The following is a 17,562-nucleotide window of genomic DNA, read 5'->3' on the forward strand; positions in this document are numbered from 1 at the left end:
TATTTTGTGGATGGGAGTAACCTAGTTAGAGGGGTGCCTTTATTTTAAGAATATCACTCTGAGGAACATATTGCAAAATCCTATATGCAGCTGCTCAGTGGTATGTCCCATTGAGTTACATGAGACAAATTCCCAGATAAATGGATTCCTTTAGTCTCCAGATGTCGCTTCCTCAAAACATTATTTTTTAAGAGCCTTCCAGGCCCTATGCAGCTGCTGTCATCCTTCAGATTATTCCCTTAGAAATAATCGTCCCTTAGACTCAGTGATCCCAAACTTTGCTCTTCTAAATGTATTGGACTTCAGCTGCCAGAGTTCCTGACTGTTGGCCAAGCTGGCTGGGGTTTCTGGGAGTTGTAGTCCAAAACATCAAGAGGACCAAAGTTTGGGAATCATTGCCTCAGTAGAAGTGATTTCAAAACACTGGTCTTCTGGGTGGTTTGGGACTTCAGATCCCAGAAGCCACATCCACCTTAGTCAGTGGTCCTGGATTTTGGGAGCTGAAGTCCAAAGTACCTGGAAGGACAGAGTTTGGGAATCATTGCTTTAGAGGATCTTGGGGTTGCGAGGGCCACCCAAGGGCCATCTAGTTCAACCCACGCCAGGCACACAGGAATGTGCAACTACGGCGATTCTGAAAGAACAAAGGATCCTGAAAGAACACTCAATCTCTGTTTAAAGGTTTCCAAAGATGGAGAATCCACCACCCTTTGAGGCAACCTATTCCACTTGAATTGGGAGGGATTCCTAAGGGGCATCTACTCCAAGCCCCCTCTACCATGCTGAAATACTACGACTAAAGCAGTTCTATAAGATGACTATGAACCTCTGTTTAAAGACTTCCAAAGGAGAAGAGTATCATAGCAATAAAATGATAGTAACAAAACTCCTAGTATTCTTACAAAATTATATTACAAACTTAGATATAAATCTGTGGTACGTAGTTTGTGTGTATCTATATCATTTTTATAATTCAGTGAGGGATGGTAACAAAAAGAATTGGTTTATATAACAAAGAATAATGTGTATGTAAGTCGGTCACATATACAGTCGGCATGGGATGTGTGGACATGCCCATGTAACGTCATACATTATCATTTTATTGCTCTGTTATTTGGGATCCTGTAACTGAAGTAGGTGATGGCTTTTTTTCTTGCAAGGCATCATGCCATGCTAAATTTAGAGGAGGTCCAAATACACAACATCAGTGTTTGCACTGTCCAATATTAACAGCATGGTGACATTCAACAGGTCAGGCATGAGGAGGTGGAATCTGGAGCAAGGGCCCAATTTGCTGTATATTCTAATGTATACGTCTAGAAATTTTAGTCAAAATGTTGACCGCCAAAACCCGAGTGGAGCTATCCAGGGGTCAATGTAAGTATTGTACTTTTAAGTTAAAAATCTCCAGGTGAAAGGCATGACGGTCATCTGTCCTGAAAGCCCTGACCCCCCTCTGCTCTCCCATCCAGCCAGCCTTTAGGGCAGGCAGTGGTTTCCAGACCTTGGTCTTCCAGATGTTTTGGACCACAGCCCCAAGAAATCAGGAATCCTGACAGCTGAAATGCAAAACATCTGGCGGACCAACATTTGGGAACCACTGTGACTTGGACCAAGAACATCCCAAATCCACAAAACAGTGATACCTTTAACCAACCACCCAAAACGCACCAAATGTATGATGCAAGTTTTCTATGCTGTTTTGTGGATTTTGGAGGATGCTCTCTACTTTGCAATTTTTAAAGTTAGGGATATTGAGTGATTCCCAGACTTGGTCCTCTGGGTGTTTTAGACTTCAACTCCCAGAAGCCCTAGCCAGTTTGGCCAAGAGTCAGGGATTCTGGGAGCTGAAGTGCAAAAAGCACATCTGGAGGAGCAAAGTTTGGGTATCACTTAATGCATCTTCCATTGCAAAGCTGCTTTTGCACTTTCTCCTTTGCTTTCTCCAGGAGGCCTTTCCAGGTCACTGCTGTTTTCTGGGAAGTCATGAAGTTGGGAGCAAAAAAGTAGAGGAATCTCCCAGGAAAAGGAAGGAAGGAAGGAAGGAAGGAAGGAAAAGAAAAGAGGCTCCCCCTCTTAAGCACATGGTACAGCCTGCCTTCTCTTTTTGGGCCACCCCCTTTTCTTTGCTCTCAATGGTTCCTCCCAGGAAGTGGACCCTGGCATTCCAGCTGTTTGCAGCACGTGCCACTCTTTGCAAGAGGAAGAAGAGGAGGAAGCTGTGCAGGTTCTGTGCTGCATGGACTTTTTCCTGCCTAGTAAGTCCAGCCCTTTTGGATACTAAAAATGCAAGAGCCCCTGACCAGCCTTACTTAGGATTAAGCCCAGGGGAAGCTTCTAGGGTTGCATTTGGGGCTCCCAAATATTGCAGGAGTGTCATTTAATTGTTTTATAATATTGCATTTTAACTCCTGGTTTTTATGTGTTTTATTTTTTTCCCTTTTAAATTGTGTTTTGTATTTTAACATGTTGCACCCCGCCTTCAAGAGAGCAAAGAACTAATAATGATAATAATGAATAATTCCTTTCTCTGCTTGGGGGCTTCCTCTGCTTTCCCCCCAACTTCATGACTTTACAAGAAAATGGTAGAGACCTGGAAAGGTCTGATGAAGAAAGGCAAAAGGGAAAGTGCAAAAGCACCTTTGCAATGGAAAACAGGAAGAAAAATAATGTTTTTATATTGCAATTTTTATTATTAGACTTTAAACATCATTGACATATTACCTACAAAAAGTATACAAAGCATATAATAATAAACAAGAAATAAACTTCCAGAGCACTGTTTTGGCTTAATATTTGATACTTTTAATCTATTGCTGTAATGATAGCCTTTTGGCTGAAGAGCAGGCTATAAATAATAATAATAATAATAATTATTATTATTATTATTATTATTATATTTTCTTATATCCTGCCTTTCTCCCAATATAGGGACCCAAGGCGGCGTTACATCAACACTTTCTCATCTCTTTCCCTTTTCAATAGCCATTATTATTATTATTATTATTATTATTATTAAGCTTTATTTATATAGCGCTGTACATTTACACAATGCTGTACATACAATCAATTAAGATAGATAAAATAAGCCTGCCTTTGGCATACATTCTGCGGAAATAATTAAATGTAATACAGTACATATCAATACATGTTAACATTCAAACAATAAAATGTGGCAGACAACACAACATATTGATGCCCATATTGAAATAGATTCAATCCACGTGTATTAGTTTTTGTCAGTCATTACAGACTAATATTAACCTCCCCCCCATTCTCTCCTTACAGAATTTATCAAGGGATCCCAATAATAACAATATATCCCAATTTTTTTTCCTTTTAAGATAGATGGAAGCTTATCCACGGCCATATATTGGAAGAAAAATAATGCTAGATTACTGTGTAAAGCACTGTGTAAAACTTACAGTGCTATATAAATAAACTATTATTAATGTTACTATTATGTAACCCTGTAACTTTTTTCCCTGTTATCTATATCCAGATGTTCAAGGATTGGAACCTCATCTCCCATTGATGGTTGGATCGCTTACTCAATAAAGCGGACATTTCATCTGCTTGCTTCTCCGTCATGTTTGGCTCTTCCAGGGGCGGCGTAAGAGGAGGGCAGGACCAGTTCAACTGGGAAGATGTGAAGACAGACAAACAAAGGGAAAATTACCTGGGTAGGAAGACATTTCCTATTATTGTTCCATTGCACAAGGTTCACATTTGCGCCGCGCGTGCTCTCTCTGTTGCTGCTCTGTTGCAATGCCTTTCTTCCTGTATTGTGTAGGGAATTCCTTGATGGCTCCGGTGGGTCGGTGGCAGAAGGGCAAGGACCTGACCTGGTATGCCAAGGGGAAGAAAGACGATGCCCCCCTCTCCAGGGAGCAGGAGTTGGCCGCTGTCCGACAGGCTGAGGAGGAAGCCATGATGGCAGCTTTGTAAGTATTGAGATGCATTGTATTTGCTGGGTCTTGTACCCCATTGCAGATGATGGAGATGGACAGATCTTTTGTTTGGGGTCCGATCCAACAGAACCTTCTTTGCAAGGCTATCTCTTTGTCACCCATCTTTGTCATACTTCACCACATTTCTTTTGTGTTGCTTTTCTACAGGGGTTATAAGACTGTGAAGAAGCAGCCAACAGGACTGAGCAAAGAGGTATGTAGGTTTACTTGTTCAGATATTTGTTGTTTGGTGGGGCTGGTGTGGTGTAATGGTTTTGACTGTAGGGCTAGGTCCTGGGATACCAGGGTTCAAATCCAAGCTTGGCTATGGAAACCCACTGTGTGACCTTGGTTCAGTCACACTTTCTCAGCCTCTGAGGATGGCAGTGGCAAACCCCCTCTGAAGAAATTTGCCAAGAAAACCCCATGTTAGGGTCACCATAAATTGGAAATGACTTGAAGGCGCATGGCAACAACAAGCCTTCAGGGCAACTTAGATTGATGGCGATCCTCTCCTGGATTTTGCTGGAAAGATTTGTTCAGAGGAGGGTTTGCCATTGCCTTCTTCTGAGGTTGAGAGAGTGTAACTTGCCCAGGGTCAACCACGAAGTTTCTAGCTTTGAACAAGTATTGAAAAAGAGAGCTTTCATGATATATGATAATGGAAGGCCATATTCCAGAGAGCCAGTGTGGTGTAATGGTTTGAGCATTAGTTCAACATTTTGGAGCCCAGGGTCTGAATACCTGCTCAGTTATGAAAATTTACTGGGTGACTTTGGGCAAGTCACACGCTCTCAGCCTCAGAGGAAAGCAAAGTCAAACCCTGAACAATCTTGCCAAGAAAGGCACCAGATCCTGTATGATCTTGGAAGCTAAACTGGATCAGCCCTGGTTAGCATAGTGGGCCCTTGGTATTTGCTGGGGTTTGTTTCCAGGAGCTCCATAGATACCAAAATCTGTGGCTACTCAAGTCCCATTATATACAGTGGCACAGAGAAATTGTGTTCCTTATATAAAATGGCAAGATCAAGGTTTGCTCTTTTGGATTTTGTTTTAAATTGGGATATTTTCAAACTGTTAATGGTTGAATCCATGGATGCAGAATCCATGGATATGGAGGGTTCCCTATACTTGGTTTGGACACTGCCAACTTGGTGCTAAAGGCTGTACAGTCGGCCCTCTCTACCCAGAGATTCTTTATTCATGGACTCAATCATCCATGGTTTGAAAATACATTTTAAAAAAATATAAATTCCAAAATGCAAAGCTTGATTTTGCCATTTTATATAAGGGAAACCATTTTAATATACCACTGTATTTAACAGGACTTGAGTATCCATGGATTTTGGCATCCATGGGGGGTCCTGGAAACAAGCTCCAGCAAATACCAAGGGACCACTGTATTTCTAAGTCACACACTCTCAGCCTCAAGGGAAGGCAATGGTAAACCTCCTCTGAACAAATCTTGCCAAGAAAACCCATTATAAGTTCACCTTAGGCTTGCCTTAAGTTGTAAATGTCACGAACATGCACAAAACACACACACGCACACAGAGTCTGCATGTAATTTTATAAAATATTTTAAATAATTTTGTGCATGAAACAAAGTTTCTGTACACTGAAACATCAGACAGCAAAGGTGTAATTATCTGAGCCACCCAAATGGACAGTTTTGGATCTTGATGGGATTTTGTCGTTCCGGAGGAGGAAAGCTCAATGTGTAGACCCAAGTTTCTGTGCCTGCTTCATTCTCAGATGCTTCATGGCTGATTCTGCCATTTTTTCCCTAGGATCTTGCCGAAGTCTGTAAGCGTGACGCTGCGGAACGTGACGAGAAAGGGGTGGATCGTGTCTTGGGCCTGGGGAGTTCAAGGTAGGTGGACCTCTTCTCCAAGTACAAGTTCAAAGAATCCTAGAGTTGGAAGAGATCCCAAGGTTTACCCAGTCCAACCCCATTCTGCCATGCAGGAAAACATGCACTGCTGAGAGATGACCATTCAGCCACTGTTTAAAAACCTCCAAAAGAGGAGACTCCACCACACTCAAGGCAGCGTCTTCCACTGTTAAACAGCTCTTACTGTCAGAAAGTTCTTCCTAAGGTTTAGGTGGAGTGTGTTCTCCTGTTGAGTCTTGCTTATTCTAAATGCATGGGACTGGAAGTGTTTTGGATTCCATTATTTCTTTTTGAATTTTGCATATACTCTGTATTTCATGTACTCTTAACAACAGAGCAGTAATCAGAGTTTGGCACTGAACAAAACTGAGGAGAGACCTGGAAGGATTCCTAATTTTGACACACAACACAGGCACCCGTTGTTGTTGTTGTGTGCCTTCAAGTTGTTTTCAACTTACGGCCGCCCTAAGGCAGGTCTGTCAAGGGGGCTTTTGGGCAAAAACAGAGGGGCGACCGCACAGTGGTCCCTTGGTATCCACTGGGGTCGGTTCCAGGGCCTCCCATGGATATCAAAATCCATGGATGCTGAAGTCCCATTAAATACAATGGCATAGTAAAATGGTGTTCCTTATATAGAATCTCAAAATCAAGGTTGGCTTTTTGGAATTTATATGTTTTGGAATAATTTCAATCCACAGATGGTTGAATCCATGGATAAAATATCCATAGCTATGGAGGGCCAGCGGTATTTTTAAAATCTGCTCACAGGATTGTCCCACTTAGATTCCCCACCTTTTGAGGTGATCCATGATCTCGTTGCTGATGTCTTTTAATTCCAATCTGATGTCTTTCCAGGAGCGCCGGGGGCAGGATGATGTTTTCCAAAGAAGACAAAGAAGCTGCCAAACTGGGCCTTTCGGTTTTTACAGTAAGTGGTTGGCATTTCCTCACAGCCTCCATCTCAGTTCATGGAAGTGAGCCACATTATCAATAAATGTCACCCCCTGTATCTGCAGGGGATACGTTCCTAGACTTAATATTTTTAAGTGAAACCCCAGACAATAGCGAACCACCATAGAATATCATAGGATCATGTTGGAGGATCTGGAAAATGCCTAGAGAGGATGACTCTGTAGGGATCTGGAGCTCCTCCCGTGTGACCCTATAGCCAATCTCTACTGGAAGCTGACCATAGAGTCGAACTGGAGGGATCCCGGATGCTCAGAATGCCCCCCTCCCGACTTGTATTTTAATGTGACCAAACATTTTCCCATTCTGAATTTGTTGTTGATGATGACGACAGTGAATATAGCCTCTCTTTTTCTCTGAACTGGCTCAAAGTGGCTTACTGTAATTTGGAGAGTTACAGAGAAAAAAACCCTGCATGCATAAAAATTTAACAAAATTATTGTTAAAGAAAAATTATTTAAACAATTAAAACACAGTTTAAAGCAGTTCCATTGGGAATGAAAACACACACACACACCAAAAAGCAAACCTTTATTTTTCCATTTTTATATAAGAGGCACTGTTATATTACCCTATTGTATTTAATGGGACTTGAGCATCCATGGATTTTGTTATCTATGGCGGGTCCTGCTGCGGATACTAAAGGGCCACTATTTTTATTTTGAAACTGGAGTCAGTACCTTTCTACTAATTCCCAACTCTTTCCAAAATTGTTTTTGAGTCTTGAAAACTCTTGACTCAACAGCACTGATACATAAGCACTCCTCCAAGTATCAAAGACCTTTAGCTGCTCCTTGTATTTTCCTTATGATATTTTCCTAAACCTTCACCTAAGATTGGGCAGGTTTCCTTCATTTTTGTTCCCTTTTCCTCTCAAACCTTAGCATCATCGGGTGACCAGCAGTCCGGAGGTTTCAGCTACTAAAAGGAAACCGGAGAAGGAGGAGGAAGCCAAAGAACAAGAGTAAGATACCTTCAAGCTTTGTTTTCATTACTCTTGGGTCTGGAGTGGAGGTGGGCCTCAGCAATGAGTCCATGGGTTAATTCTCTGCCCATGGGACCTTATGGGGGGGCTGCCCAAGTTGCCCTTCACCCCCAAATTGAAAAACAGAACAAAGGACACGTCTGGCTTTGAGAGGTTGCATCTACACTGCAGAAATAATAGAGTTTGACACCTCTTTAGCTGCCAGGGCTCAATACTATCAAGTTCTGGGATTTGTGTTTTGTGAAATATTCAGTTTACTCTGAGCTCTGGGGCTACAACAAACTACAAATCCCTGGATAGAGCCATGACAGTTAAAGCGGTGTGAAACTGCACTGTTTCTGCAGTGCATCTTAGACCAAAAACAGTAGCTTCTGATGTCAAACACTGAAAGGGCGCGCTCCGGTCGCAGGAGTCATAGTCCAGCGCTCAAACCACTACACCACACTGGCCTCTGAAAGCTAAGCTTAACAAAATTTTGTAATAGTGGCTTAAAAAATTCCAAGAGCATCCAAAATTCCTATATTATGTTTACTCTCATAGTATTTGTCTGTGGGTAGTAATGACAGAGGCACAAAACCTAGCTACCTTCAGTGTGATTTGTATATCCAAATCAGCAAGCAAGGAGAGATGAAATCTTTCCTATCTCCCTGGAATGAATGAATATATATATATATATATATATATATATATATATATATATATCAGTACAGCTGATGGAAGTATATTAAAACTTATCACAGTAATCAGCGTGTAGAAAATAGAACAAAGTGACACAAATAAAGACTTCCAGCCTATATTTTTTTTAAAAGAGGATTTCATCAGGAGAGATCTGTCAGCCTGAGGAAGGTTACAGAGAACTAGTCTACACATGCAACAGACAGCACCATAAATCTGGATTAAACTATTTTGGGCCTTTGAGTTGGGGAAGTACATGATTTAAGATCCTTGTCTAAGAGAATAAAAACAAGGATGTGAGGAGGAAGGCTGAGCTTGGTCCCATTACCCTGACATTGCCCCCTATAAATACAGATGTATTTATTCTTTTTTCTCAGTTTGAAAAACCACAGTCAAAGCAGAGTTTTACTGCTTGGTTTGCTGTTTTTTGTGGATGCTGCATGTATCATCTTTCGTGCCTATTTAGAAGAAAAGTTGATTGATGACATTTAGGGAATTGTGTTGGTATGAATTATTCTGCCTTGGAGTCAGACTGATTATTTCTTAAAGAAATTAATAACAACAACAACATTTCTTACCTACCACTCTCTATGGATCAAGGTGGAGAACAACAACAAATTAAAATTCAACACATGTTGTTATGTGCCTTCAAGTCATTTCTGATGTATGGCCCTCTGTATCCATGGATTATCCACAGATTCAACTATCTGCAGCTGGAAAATATTCAAAAATAATATAAATTCTAAAAATCCTTTTGAGTATTGAGGTCCAGGTTACCTTTTTATGCAATATCGTAAGAAGTATTTACTCTTGAATAATGCCAGTCATGCAACAATTAAGTCACCAAGAGAATTCTTGTCCGTTGCTCTTTAACCATGCAGCCCAGAGGTCAGCAAGAAATCCAAAAAGAAGGAGAAGAAGAGAAAGAAGAAAAAGCACAAGAAAGAGAAGAAGAAGGAGAAGGAGAAACACCAGAAGAAGAAAACTGCTTCATCTTCTTCCTCCTGCTCTTCTCCAGATGACAGGGAAAGGTACAGCTGGGGCTTTGGCTATGGCTGCGTAAATTGTGTTTCCTGGTGACTGGAAGCTAAACCTTTTGATCTGGCTGTTTATTTAGTGGTTCCCAAACTTTGGTCCTCCAGATGCTTTGGACTTCAACTCCCAGAAGCCCCAGGCATCTTGGCCAACAGTTGAGAATTATGGGAGCTGATGTCCAAAGCATCTGGAAAAGCAAAGTTTGGGAACCACTAAACTAGAAGATCTTCATCTTGGCTTGGAGTGTGGTGGAGTCTTCTTCCTTGGAGGCTTTCAAGCAGAGGCTGGATCCATCTGGAGTGCTTTGATTATGACTTCCTGCATTGGAGGTTATTAGTCTGGATAGGCCCTCTCTTCCAATTCTATGATTCTATAAACTTTCATTATGTTGAAACCAACTTAAAGACTTTGGTTTCCTGCTACATCCTTGACCCTCTCTGTCCTTCCTTGGGGATCGTTAGACATTTGTATGATCTCATCTCATTCTCTATGTTTGCAGAAAAAAGCAACCTCCTCTGTCTCCAGAGCGCCATCCATCCTCCTCCCAAAGGGATGGAGCCAACCTCCATGGTAGACATCCATCATCTGCTGGAGAAGATCAGAAAGGGAGAAGTAGGTGGCACCACAACCCAGTTTCTTCTGGCAGCATGGAGAAAGTGTCCCCCCACCATGGCCATCACCCGGCAAGGTCACATTCTCCCAAGCTTGGAAAGAGGAAAGGTCGGAGCGGCAGCCCCAGATGGTTCCCATCTCCAAGAAGCAAAGAAGGTCAGAAAAGGAGGAGGAGCCCATCACCCAGAGCCAAAAGAAGGCACGACACAGATTCGGATGACTGAATCCTTGTTTGAAACCGAAGAAGATGCTCCGATCTTCTGCCCTAAACGGACCCTATGCCAGGTGCTGAATTGGGTTCTGTAAAGATCTGCTGCTCCTTTCCAAGTTGAGCTTTTAAAATGTACTTTCAACTAGGAGCAGGAGGATGCAAGAATGCATAAAGCAACCTTGATAAACATGTATAGCTAGAGGCCCATGTAAAACACAGGTCAGATTCTTTGCAGCTGGCGTAAGCACTTAGGAAAAGTTGAACCAAGTGTGTTGCAATGCTAGAAGCCGGTTTTTGAGTTACACGGAGCTCTTATTCAGACAGATACAATGTGGTTTAGGCCTTAGGTTGGTGTTAAACGTCTGGATCAGCTCTGTTCTTTCACAAATATTTTAATTTAAAAAATGATCTAATATTGATCTGTTCTAAACCGCACACGCTTTCTTTTTTGAAAAAATGCTCCAAAGTTGGGATCTATAGGGTGGGCTCTATAGTTAGTAGGATCTATAGAGTCTTACCATTAGGGCTCATACAGGTTGAGTCTCTCTCACACAAAATGATTGGGACCAGAGGTGTTCGGGATTTCAGTTTTTTTGTGGAGGGGTGTTTTTTTGGGGGGGTTTTTTTGGATTTTGGAATAACGATATTCATCATTAGATGTCGTGGAGATGTGACCCAAGTCTAAACACAAAATTCATTCATGTTTCATACACACCTTGTGCACGTAGCCTGAAGGTAGTTTTATATGATAATAATTTTCTGGCTGAAACAAAGTTTCTGTACATCAAACTTTCAGAAAGCAAAGGATCCATGATCTCAGCCACTCATGTACAGTTTTGGAATACTTTGGATTTCAGAATTCCAGATAAGGGAGACTCAACCTGTACATGATTACAAAGAAGATGGTTATCAAGCTTGTATCTCCCTTGATAAATATTCAGTAGTCCAGTTCAAAAGAAACAAGGAATCTTGTGGTGTCTTAAAGGGTAATCTATTCTTGCAGTGGAGAGTTTTACTTAGAGGCATGAAGTGTAAACTTCAACAGGTTGGCATTATGCCTATGTAGAAGATAATGCATTTAACAGTGTGGGTTCTGACTGTCGCAAGCCTGAGTCAGGGTGCATCTATACTGTAGAAATAATGCAGTTTGAACCCACTTTGATCGCTGTACCTCTATCCTATGGAACCCTAAGATTTGTAGTTTTACAAGGTCTTTTAGCCTTCTCTGCCAAAGAGAGCTGGTGGCTCACCAAACTACTAATTCCAAGGCTCTGTAGGATGGAGCCATGACAGTTAGTGGTATCAAACTGCATTATTTCTACAGTTTAGAAGCACCCTTGGTAACTATTAGTTTTCCCAGGGCTGATTGTTCTCTGTTGCAAAATTACAGGCAAACACAGCTCTCTCTTCTTGTCTCCTTTATCTTATCAAGGAGTGGATTCCCATCAGAAGCATAATCCAGTCCCACTTTGAGTGCATCTTTTAAACTGTTGTAAGCCGCCTTAAATCCCATTTTGGGAAAAAGGCAGAATATAAATCCCTTAAATAAATAAAACCTTCCCTTATTCCTGTGAACACCTATATTGCCAGCCTCAAAAGTTCATTGCTTGCTTTTCTCGCTCTTCAGTCTCCTCCTTTGTACTTGTGTGACGGGTTTGTCAAATCTTGTCAAGTGCCCTTTGTCATGTGTTGCCCTTAGCATTATTTCTGTTTTTAAAATGTTTTTTAGGTTTTTATTCTATTGGCAAGTGTTGTACAATTAAAATAGAACTGAGCTTTAAAAAAGGCCTGTGAAAACCTGAAAACATGCTTCGATCTTTGCTTTGAAGCTCAATTCAACTTATTCACAGGTGTTCCCTCTGTACATCTAAGGAACAAATGAAGTCTACGAAAACTTACGCTACAACTTCTTTTGCACATTTTGTCTCAAAGGTGCTACAAGATCCCTTTGCATGCTGGTGTTCCAGATTAACACGGCTGCGTCTCTGAACTCTGTCCCAAGTGCATCTCATCTTCTGACCTTGGCATTAATTTTGGGCAATAGCAGGATGGGCAGCTGTTGGGGGCTGAGGGCCACATGCCTTCCAAAAAATGATTATCAAATGTTTGCCTTCAAAATAACCTCAAGGGGTGGGTGGGAAGGATGTTGAGAAGCTGGAGTGTGTCCAAAGAAGGGCAACCAAAATGGTGAAGGGTCTGGAAACCATGAATCCCTATAAGGAGCAACTTAGGGAGCTGGTTAAGAGAGAGCATGAGAGCCATGTTTAAATATTTGAAAGAATGTCATACTGAGGATGGAGCAAACTTGTTTTCTGCTGCTCCAGAGATTGGGACATTGAGCAATGAATTCAAATGCCAGGAAATGAGATTCCAACTAAACATTGGGAAGAATTTCCTGACAGTAAGAGATGGTAAGAACATTGGAAGATACTGCCTGGAGGTTTTTAAACAATGGATGGTGATCTGTGGGGAGTGCTTTGATGGTCTTGGCCTTTGGGGATCTCTTTCAGCTCTAGGATTCTGTGGTTATGAGGTTTCCTTCAAAACCAAAGAGAGAAGGGCAAGAAATCTGGGCATGTGAAGCCATCACTACCACAGGTGAAAAGGCCATGAGGAGTCCCATCTTTCTTGGCCAACGTCTTTGTCCTAACAAGGCTCTGTCGGAATTGCTTCCTGGCCTTTGAGCCCCACAGAGGACATGATTTATGCCATGAACAGAGAAGGAGGCAGGAGGTGTGTGCAGACATGTATATACATGTGGAATGAAGCCATCACCTGTCACTTTGAAAGGGAAGCTGCATCTGTATCCTTAACTCATCTTTTGGCAGTCTTGTAATGGAGTGTGCATGTGTTTGTATATATATGTGTGTGTGTGTGTACGTATATTATATAGTCTTGATTTTGGCATTTTATACAAGGGATTTTGTTACACCATTGTATATAATGGGACTTGAGTGTCCATGAATTTTGGTATCCAAGAGTTCTGGAACCAAACCCCAGTGGACAATTTAGTAGTAGTAGTAGTAGTAGTAGTAATACCTCATTGTATATAATGAGATTTGAGCATCCACATATTTTGGTATCTTTTGGGGATCTTGGAGCCAAACTCATGTGGATACCAAGGACCACCGTAGTAGTAGTAGTAGTGGTGGTGGTAAAATAATAAATACCCCGTTGTATAAAACGGGATGAGCATCCTTGGATTTTGGTCTCCACGGAGTGTCCTGGAACCAAACCCCAGTGGATACCAAGGGCCCAGTGTAATAGTAATACTACTACTACTAATAATAACCCCATTGCATATGAGACTTGAGCATCCCTGGATTTTGGTATCCATGGGGGTCCTGGAACCAAACTCCAGCGGATACCAAGGGCCCAGTGTAATAATAGTAGTAGTAGTAATAGTAGTAGTAATACCCTTTTGCATATAATGAGATTTGAGCATCCCTGTAATCCGTGGGGGGTGAGCAGTATTACTAGATTTTGGTATCCTTGAGGGGTGGTGGTGGTGTATTACTATATTCTAGGTCCCAGCCTGGGCAAAAGGTGGCCTATAAATAAAGTCTTCTATGATTTCCCAGTGACCAGCTGCTCTTTCCTTGCCTGGCGTCTCTGGCATCCAGAACTTGTGACTCAGGAGGGACCCATAAAAGCATCTTTCCCACACATGCCTTTACTTAACACATAGGTGAGAGGAACCTCCCTTCCCAATACTTTTATTATGCAAGGAGGTTATGGAGCTGCTATTCTTTTCCCTTCCAAAGGACCCCTCCCCTCTGTCCCCATTTCTTTTCTTTCCTACAGCAGGAAGCTCATCCCATCCTTTGGTGCCCCCTGAATGAATCCCAAGAAAATATGGTTTTATCAAAAGAGGCCAATAAAATGCCTTTATGCCCAGCGTGCATCCTCTTGTAAAACAATCTGGTGGGTTTTAGGAACAGTTTCTGCATCAATACTGCATCCCACCTCGATGGCAGAGATTGCCTACTGCTGCAGGTGAAAAGAGATACCAATCTTGCAGGGAAAAAATAAAAAGGGAATTTATATGCCTCCAATAAATATCCCAAAGATCCCATTTGTTCTTGGAAGGTAAGCAGGGTCACCCCTGCTTAGTGCTTGGATGGGAGACTGACAACAAATGCCAGGTGCTGTAGGCTAGATTTCAGAGGAAGGAACTAGCAAAACCATCTCTGGAGATTTCTTGCCTAAGAAAACTCTACAAAATTCATGGGTTCACCATATGTCAACAGACAACTTGAAGAAACATGTTGTTGTTGTTGCCTTTGAGTAGTTTCAACAACAGCAACAATAGCAACATGTTCCTTCAAGTTGTCTGTTGACTTATGGGGACCCCATCAATTTCAAAGGGTTTTCTTAGGCAAGGGATAATCAGAAGTGGTTTTGCCAGTTCCTTCTGCTGAAATGGAGCCTACAGCACCTGGAGTTTGTTGGTGGTCTCCCACCCAAGTGCTAACCAGAGCTGACCCTGCTAATCCTCCAAGATCAGATGGGATCTGGTGCCTTTGGGGTATATGTAATTCAAGGTCTTCACCATAAGTCAATGGGCAACTTGAAGGAACATAGACATGCACAAAGCCATCATGCAAAGGGATCCTGTGGCACCTTAGCGAAAGACGTTGCGCCATCAACTTTTGTAGACTTGGTCTACTTTCTCTGATGTGTGACCAGCTGTCCTCGCTACTTACTCAATTTAAAATATTCAGGCAAGAGAGGTAAGAAATAAGCATCGTAAAGATTTATTATACAACAAATGAAACATTTAGCCTTAGGATAGTTCCAAACAAAGCACATACTAGTAACCCAACTCTTTCAAACCAACTCTTCTCCATCTGCATCTACGCTGCAGAAATGATGCAATTTGACAATGATTTTGCTGCCAACAAGAGCAGACCCATTCCGTCAAGAGATGAATGGCGAGTTGACACATAGATTTAATGGATCCACTCTGGTCAGGACTAGCGGTGTTATGTAGACTGTGAAGTTGAAGGCTTTTATGGCCGGCATCCATAGTCTTTTGTGGGTTTCCTGGGCTCTGTGGCTATGTTTTAGAGGAGTTTATTTCTGACATTTCGCCAGCATCTGTGGATGGTATCTTCAGAGAAATGCCAGCCACAGATGCTGGTGAAACATCAGGTATAAGCTCTTCAAGAACATGGCCACATAGCCAAAAAAACCCACAAAAAACCTATGGTATTTAGACTATTCATGCCTATTGAATGGTTAAGTAATTAATTCAACCCTTTGGACCTTTGTGAGTGCAATAACAGGAAAAATGTGTGTACAGATAGAGACACACACACCTTGCACGTTGTTGTTGTTGGGTGGCTTCAAGTCATTTCCGACTTAAGGCAACCCTAAGGTGAACCTATCGTGGAGTTTTCTTGCCAAAGCTTGTTTGGAGGGGGGTTGTCATTGCCATTCTCTGAGGCTGAAAAAGTGTGATTTGCCCAAGGCCATCCAATGGGCTTTCCGAGGGGATTCGAACTCGGGTCTCCAAAGTTGTAGCCCAACATTCAGGGGTTCAGTTCTTTAAATCATGCAAGAAGACAGCAGGGAGGGATTGCCCTCCTCTTTGGGCCTAGCCTTGGGCAACCAGGGCTCTTCCAGCTCCATCCCTCTTTGAAGCTCATCCAGATGGCTTCATTTGGAGTCTCTCCTAGGCTCTGACAACCTTTAATTATCTTCATTTCCTTTTCTCTGGCTCTGGGGCAACAGGTCATTCCTCAGGCAGCAGAAGGGATTAATGGAAGGCATCGTACATCATGGCTGGGAAAAGGCAGTCTGCCCGCTGCTTGCCTTTCCTCCTGCTCTTGGGATCAACAGGTCAATGGGAGCCTCCCTTTGGAAACTGGCTCTCTGCAGAGAGGTGCTACTACTACTACTACTACTACTAAAGTTTATTTATAATTCCCACCTCTCCCAAGGATCAAGGTGGGATAGCATCAGTAAAAGTAATATAATAATACAAAATATGATCAGTAAAACATTAATACTGAATTAACCAACATTCCTATTACTGTAGTTCTCCAAAATAATAATCCATCAATTCATCAATAGCCAATAGAGCCAGGGTGACCAATGTCCTCACCACAACGGAGGACAAGGCACTGCAAACTGGAGGGCATTGAAGAAAAACGGAGGATACGGCCAAAGAAAAGGCTAAGCAACACTCCTGGAAATGTAAATCCATGCTGCTGCCTCAAATGGAGGACTTTGTGGAATTACATAAGGTTGATATGTAGAATGTGTCCAGGAAAAGGAGGATGTCTGGCCAACCCTGAGTAGAGCTGGGAAAGTTACTTTTAAGCAGTAATTAATTCCCAGGATTCTCTCTGCTGCAGTGTTTGAAGTTCAGTTTGATGCATTACGTTGCTGCTGCTGCTGTTGAGTGCATCAAATTGTTTCCGACTTACAGAGACCCTAAAGGGTTTTTCTTAGCAAGTTTTGTTTAGAGGAGGTTTGCCATTGCCTTCCTCAGAGGCTGAGAGAGTGTGACTTGCCAGAGGTCACCCAATGGGTTTCCATGGCCGAGTGGGATTGAAATCCTGTTCTCCAGAATCATAGTCCAATGCTCAAACCACTATGCCACACCAGCTCTATCCTAAGGTTTTCTTGGCAGATCTGTTCTGCAGAGTTTTGGTGTTGTCTTGCTCAGAAGCTGAAAGAGTGGGACTTGTCCAGGTTCACCCATGATCTCCATGGCTGAGTAACCAGAAGTCCATTCCTATATAGGGCTGTCAGTGTTTTTTCCCCTCCCAGCTCTTGTCCTCATGCCTCTAACAATAAACACATAGCCTTATTGAACCAAGCAATGGCTCCTCTTCATCCTGGAGAGAAGTGACCAGTGGGGTCCCAAAGGGCTCTGTCCTGGAGCCAGTGCTATTCAACATCTTTATCAATGACCTGGATGAAAGAATTGGGGGCATACTTATCAAATTTGCAGATGACACCAAATTAGGAGGAATAGCTAATACTCCAGAGGACAGGATCAAGATTCAAAATGACCTGAATAGATTAGAAAGCTGGGCCAAAGCTAACAAAATGAAATTCAACATGGAGAAATGTAAGGTACTGCACTTAGGGCAGAAAAATGAAATGAATAGATATAGGATGGGAGATACCTGGCTTAACAAAACTACATGTGAAAGGGATCTAGGAGTCCAAGTAGACCACAAGTTGAACATGAGTCAACAGTGCGATGTGGCAGCTA

General features: G+C 42.2%; 1 protein-coding gene across 1 annotated transcript; it reads left to right on the forward strand.

The window, feature by feature from the left end:
- Positions 1 to 2,187: 2,187 nt before the first annotated feature.
- On the forward strand, positions 2,188 to 12,100 carry LOC149310130 (uncharacterized). Its single transcript, XM_089531478.1, has 9 exons — positions 2,188 to 2,258; positions 3,503 to 3,683; positions 3,794 to 3,944; positions 4,119 to 4,164; positions 5,741 to 5,823; positions 6,700 to 6,772; positions 7,698 to 7,777; positions 9,355 to 9,504; positions 10,008 to 12,100. The coding sequence occupies exons 2-9, from the start codon at positions 3,590 to 3,592 to the stop codon at positions 10,342 to 10,344; spliced, it is 1,014 nt and encodes a 337-aa protein (XP_089387604.1). The 5' UTR covers positions 2,188 to 2,258; positions 3,503 to 3,589; the 3' UTR covers positions 10,345 to 12,100.
- The last annotated feature ends 5,462 nt before the right edge of the window (positions 12,101 to 17,562 follow it).

This window comes from Sceloporus occidentalis, unplaced genomic scaffold (assembly GCF_023333645.1).
Source record: "Sceloporus occidentalis isolate IW3139 unplaced genomic scaffold, rSceOcc1.0.p SCAF_7, whole genome shotgun sequence".
NCBI lineage: Eukaryota > Metazoa > Chordata > Lepidosauria > Squamata > Phrynosomatidae > Sceloporus > Sceloporus occidentalis.

What these genes read in the sequence shown, in the direction of transcription:
- LOC149310130 (XM_089531478.1), top strand. Translation starts at nt 3,590, where the DNA reads ATGTTTGGCTCTTCCAGGGGCGGCGTAAGAGGAGGGCAGGACCAGTTC. An exon ending in TTGGGCCTGGGGAGTTCAAG is followed by an intron (nt 5,824 to 6,699) that starts GTAGGTGGACCT and finishes ATGTCTTTCCAG; the next exon opens with GAGCGCCGGGGGCAGGATGA. An exon ending in GAGGAAGCCAAAGAACAAGA is followed by an intron (nt 7,778 to 9,354) that starts GTAAGATACCTT and finishes TTAACCATGCAG; the next exon opens with CCCAGAGGTCAGCAAGAAAT.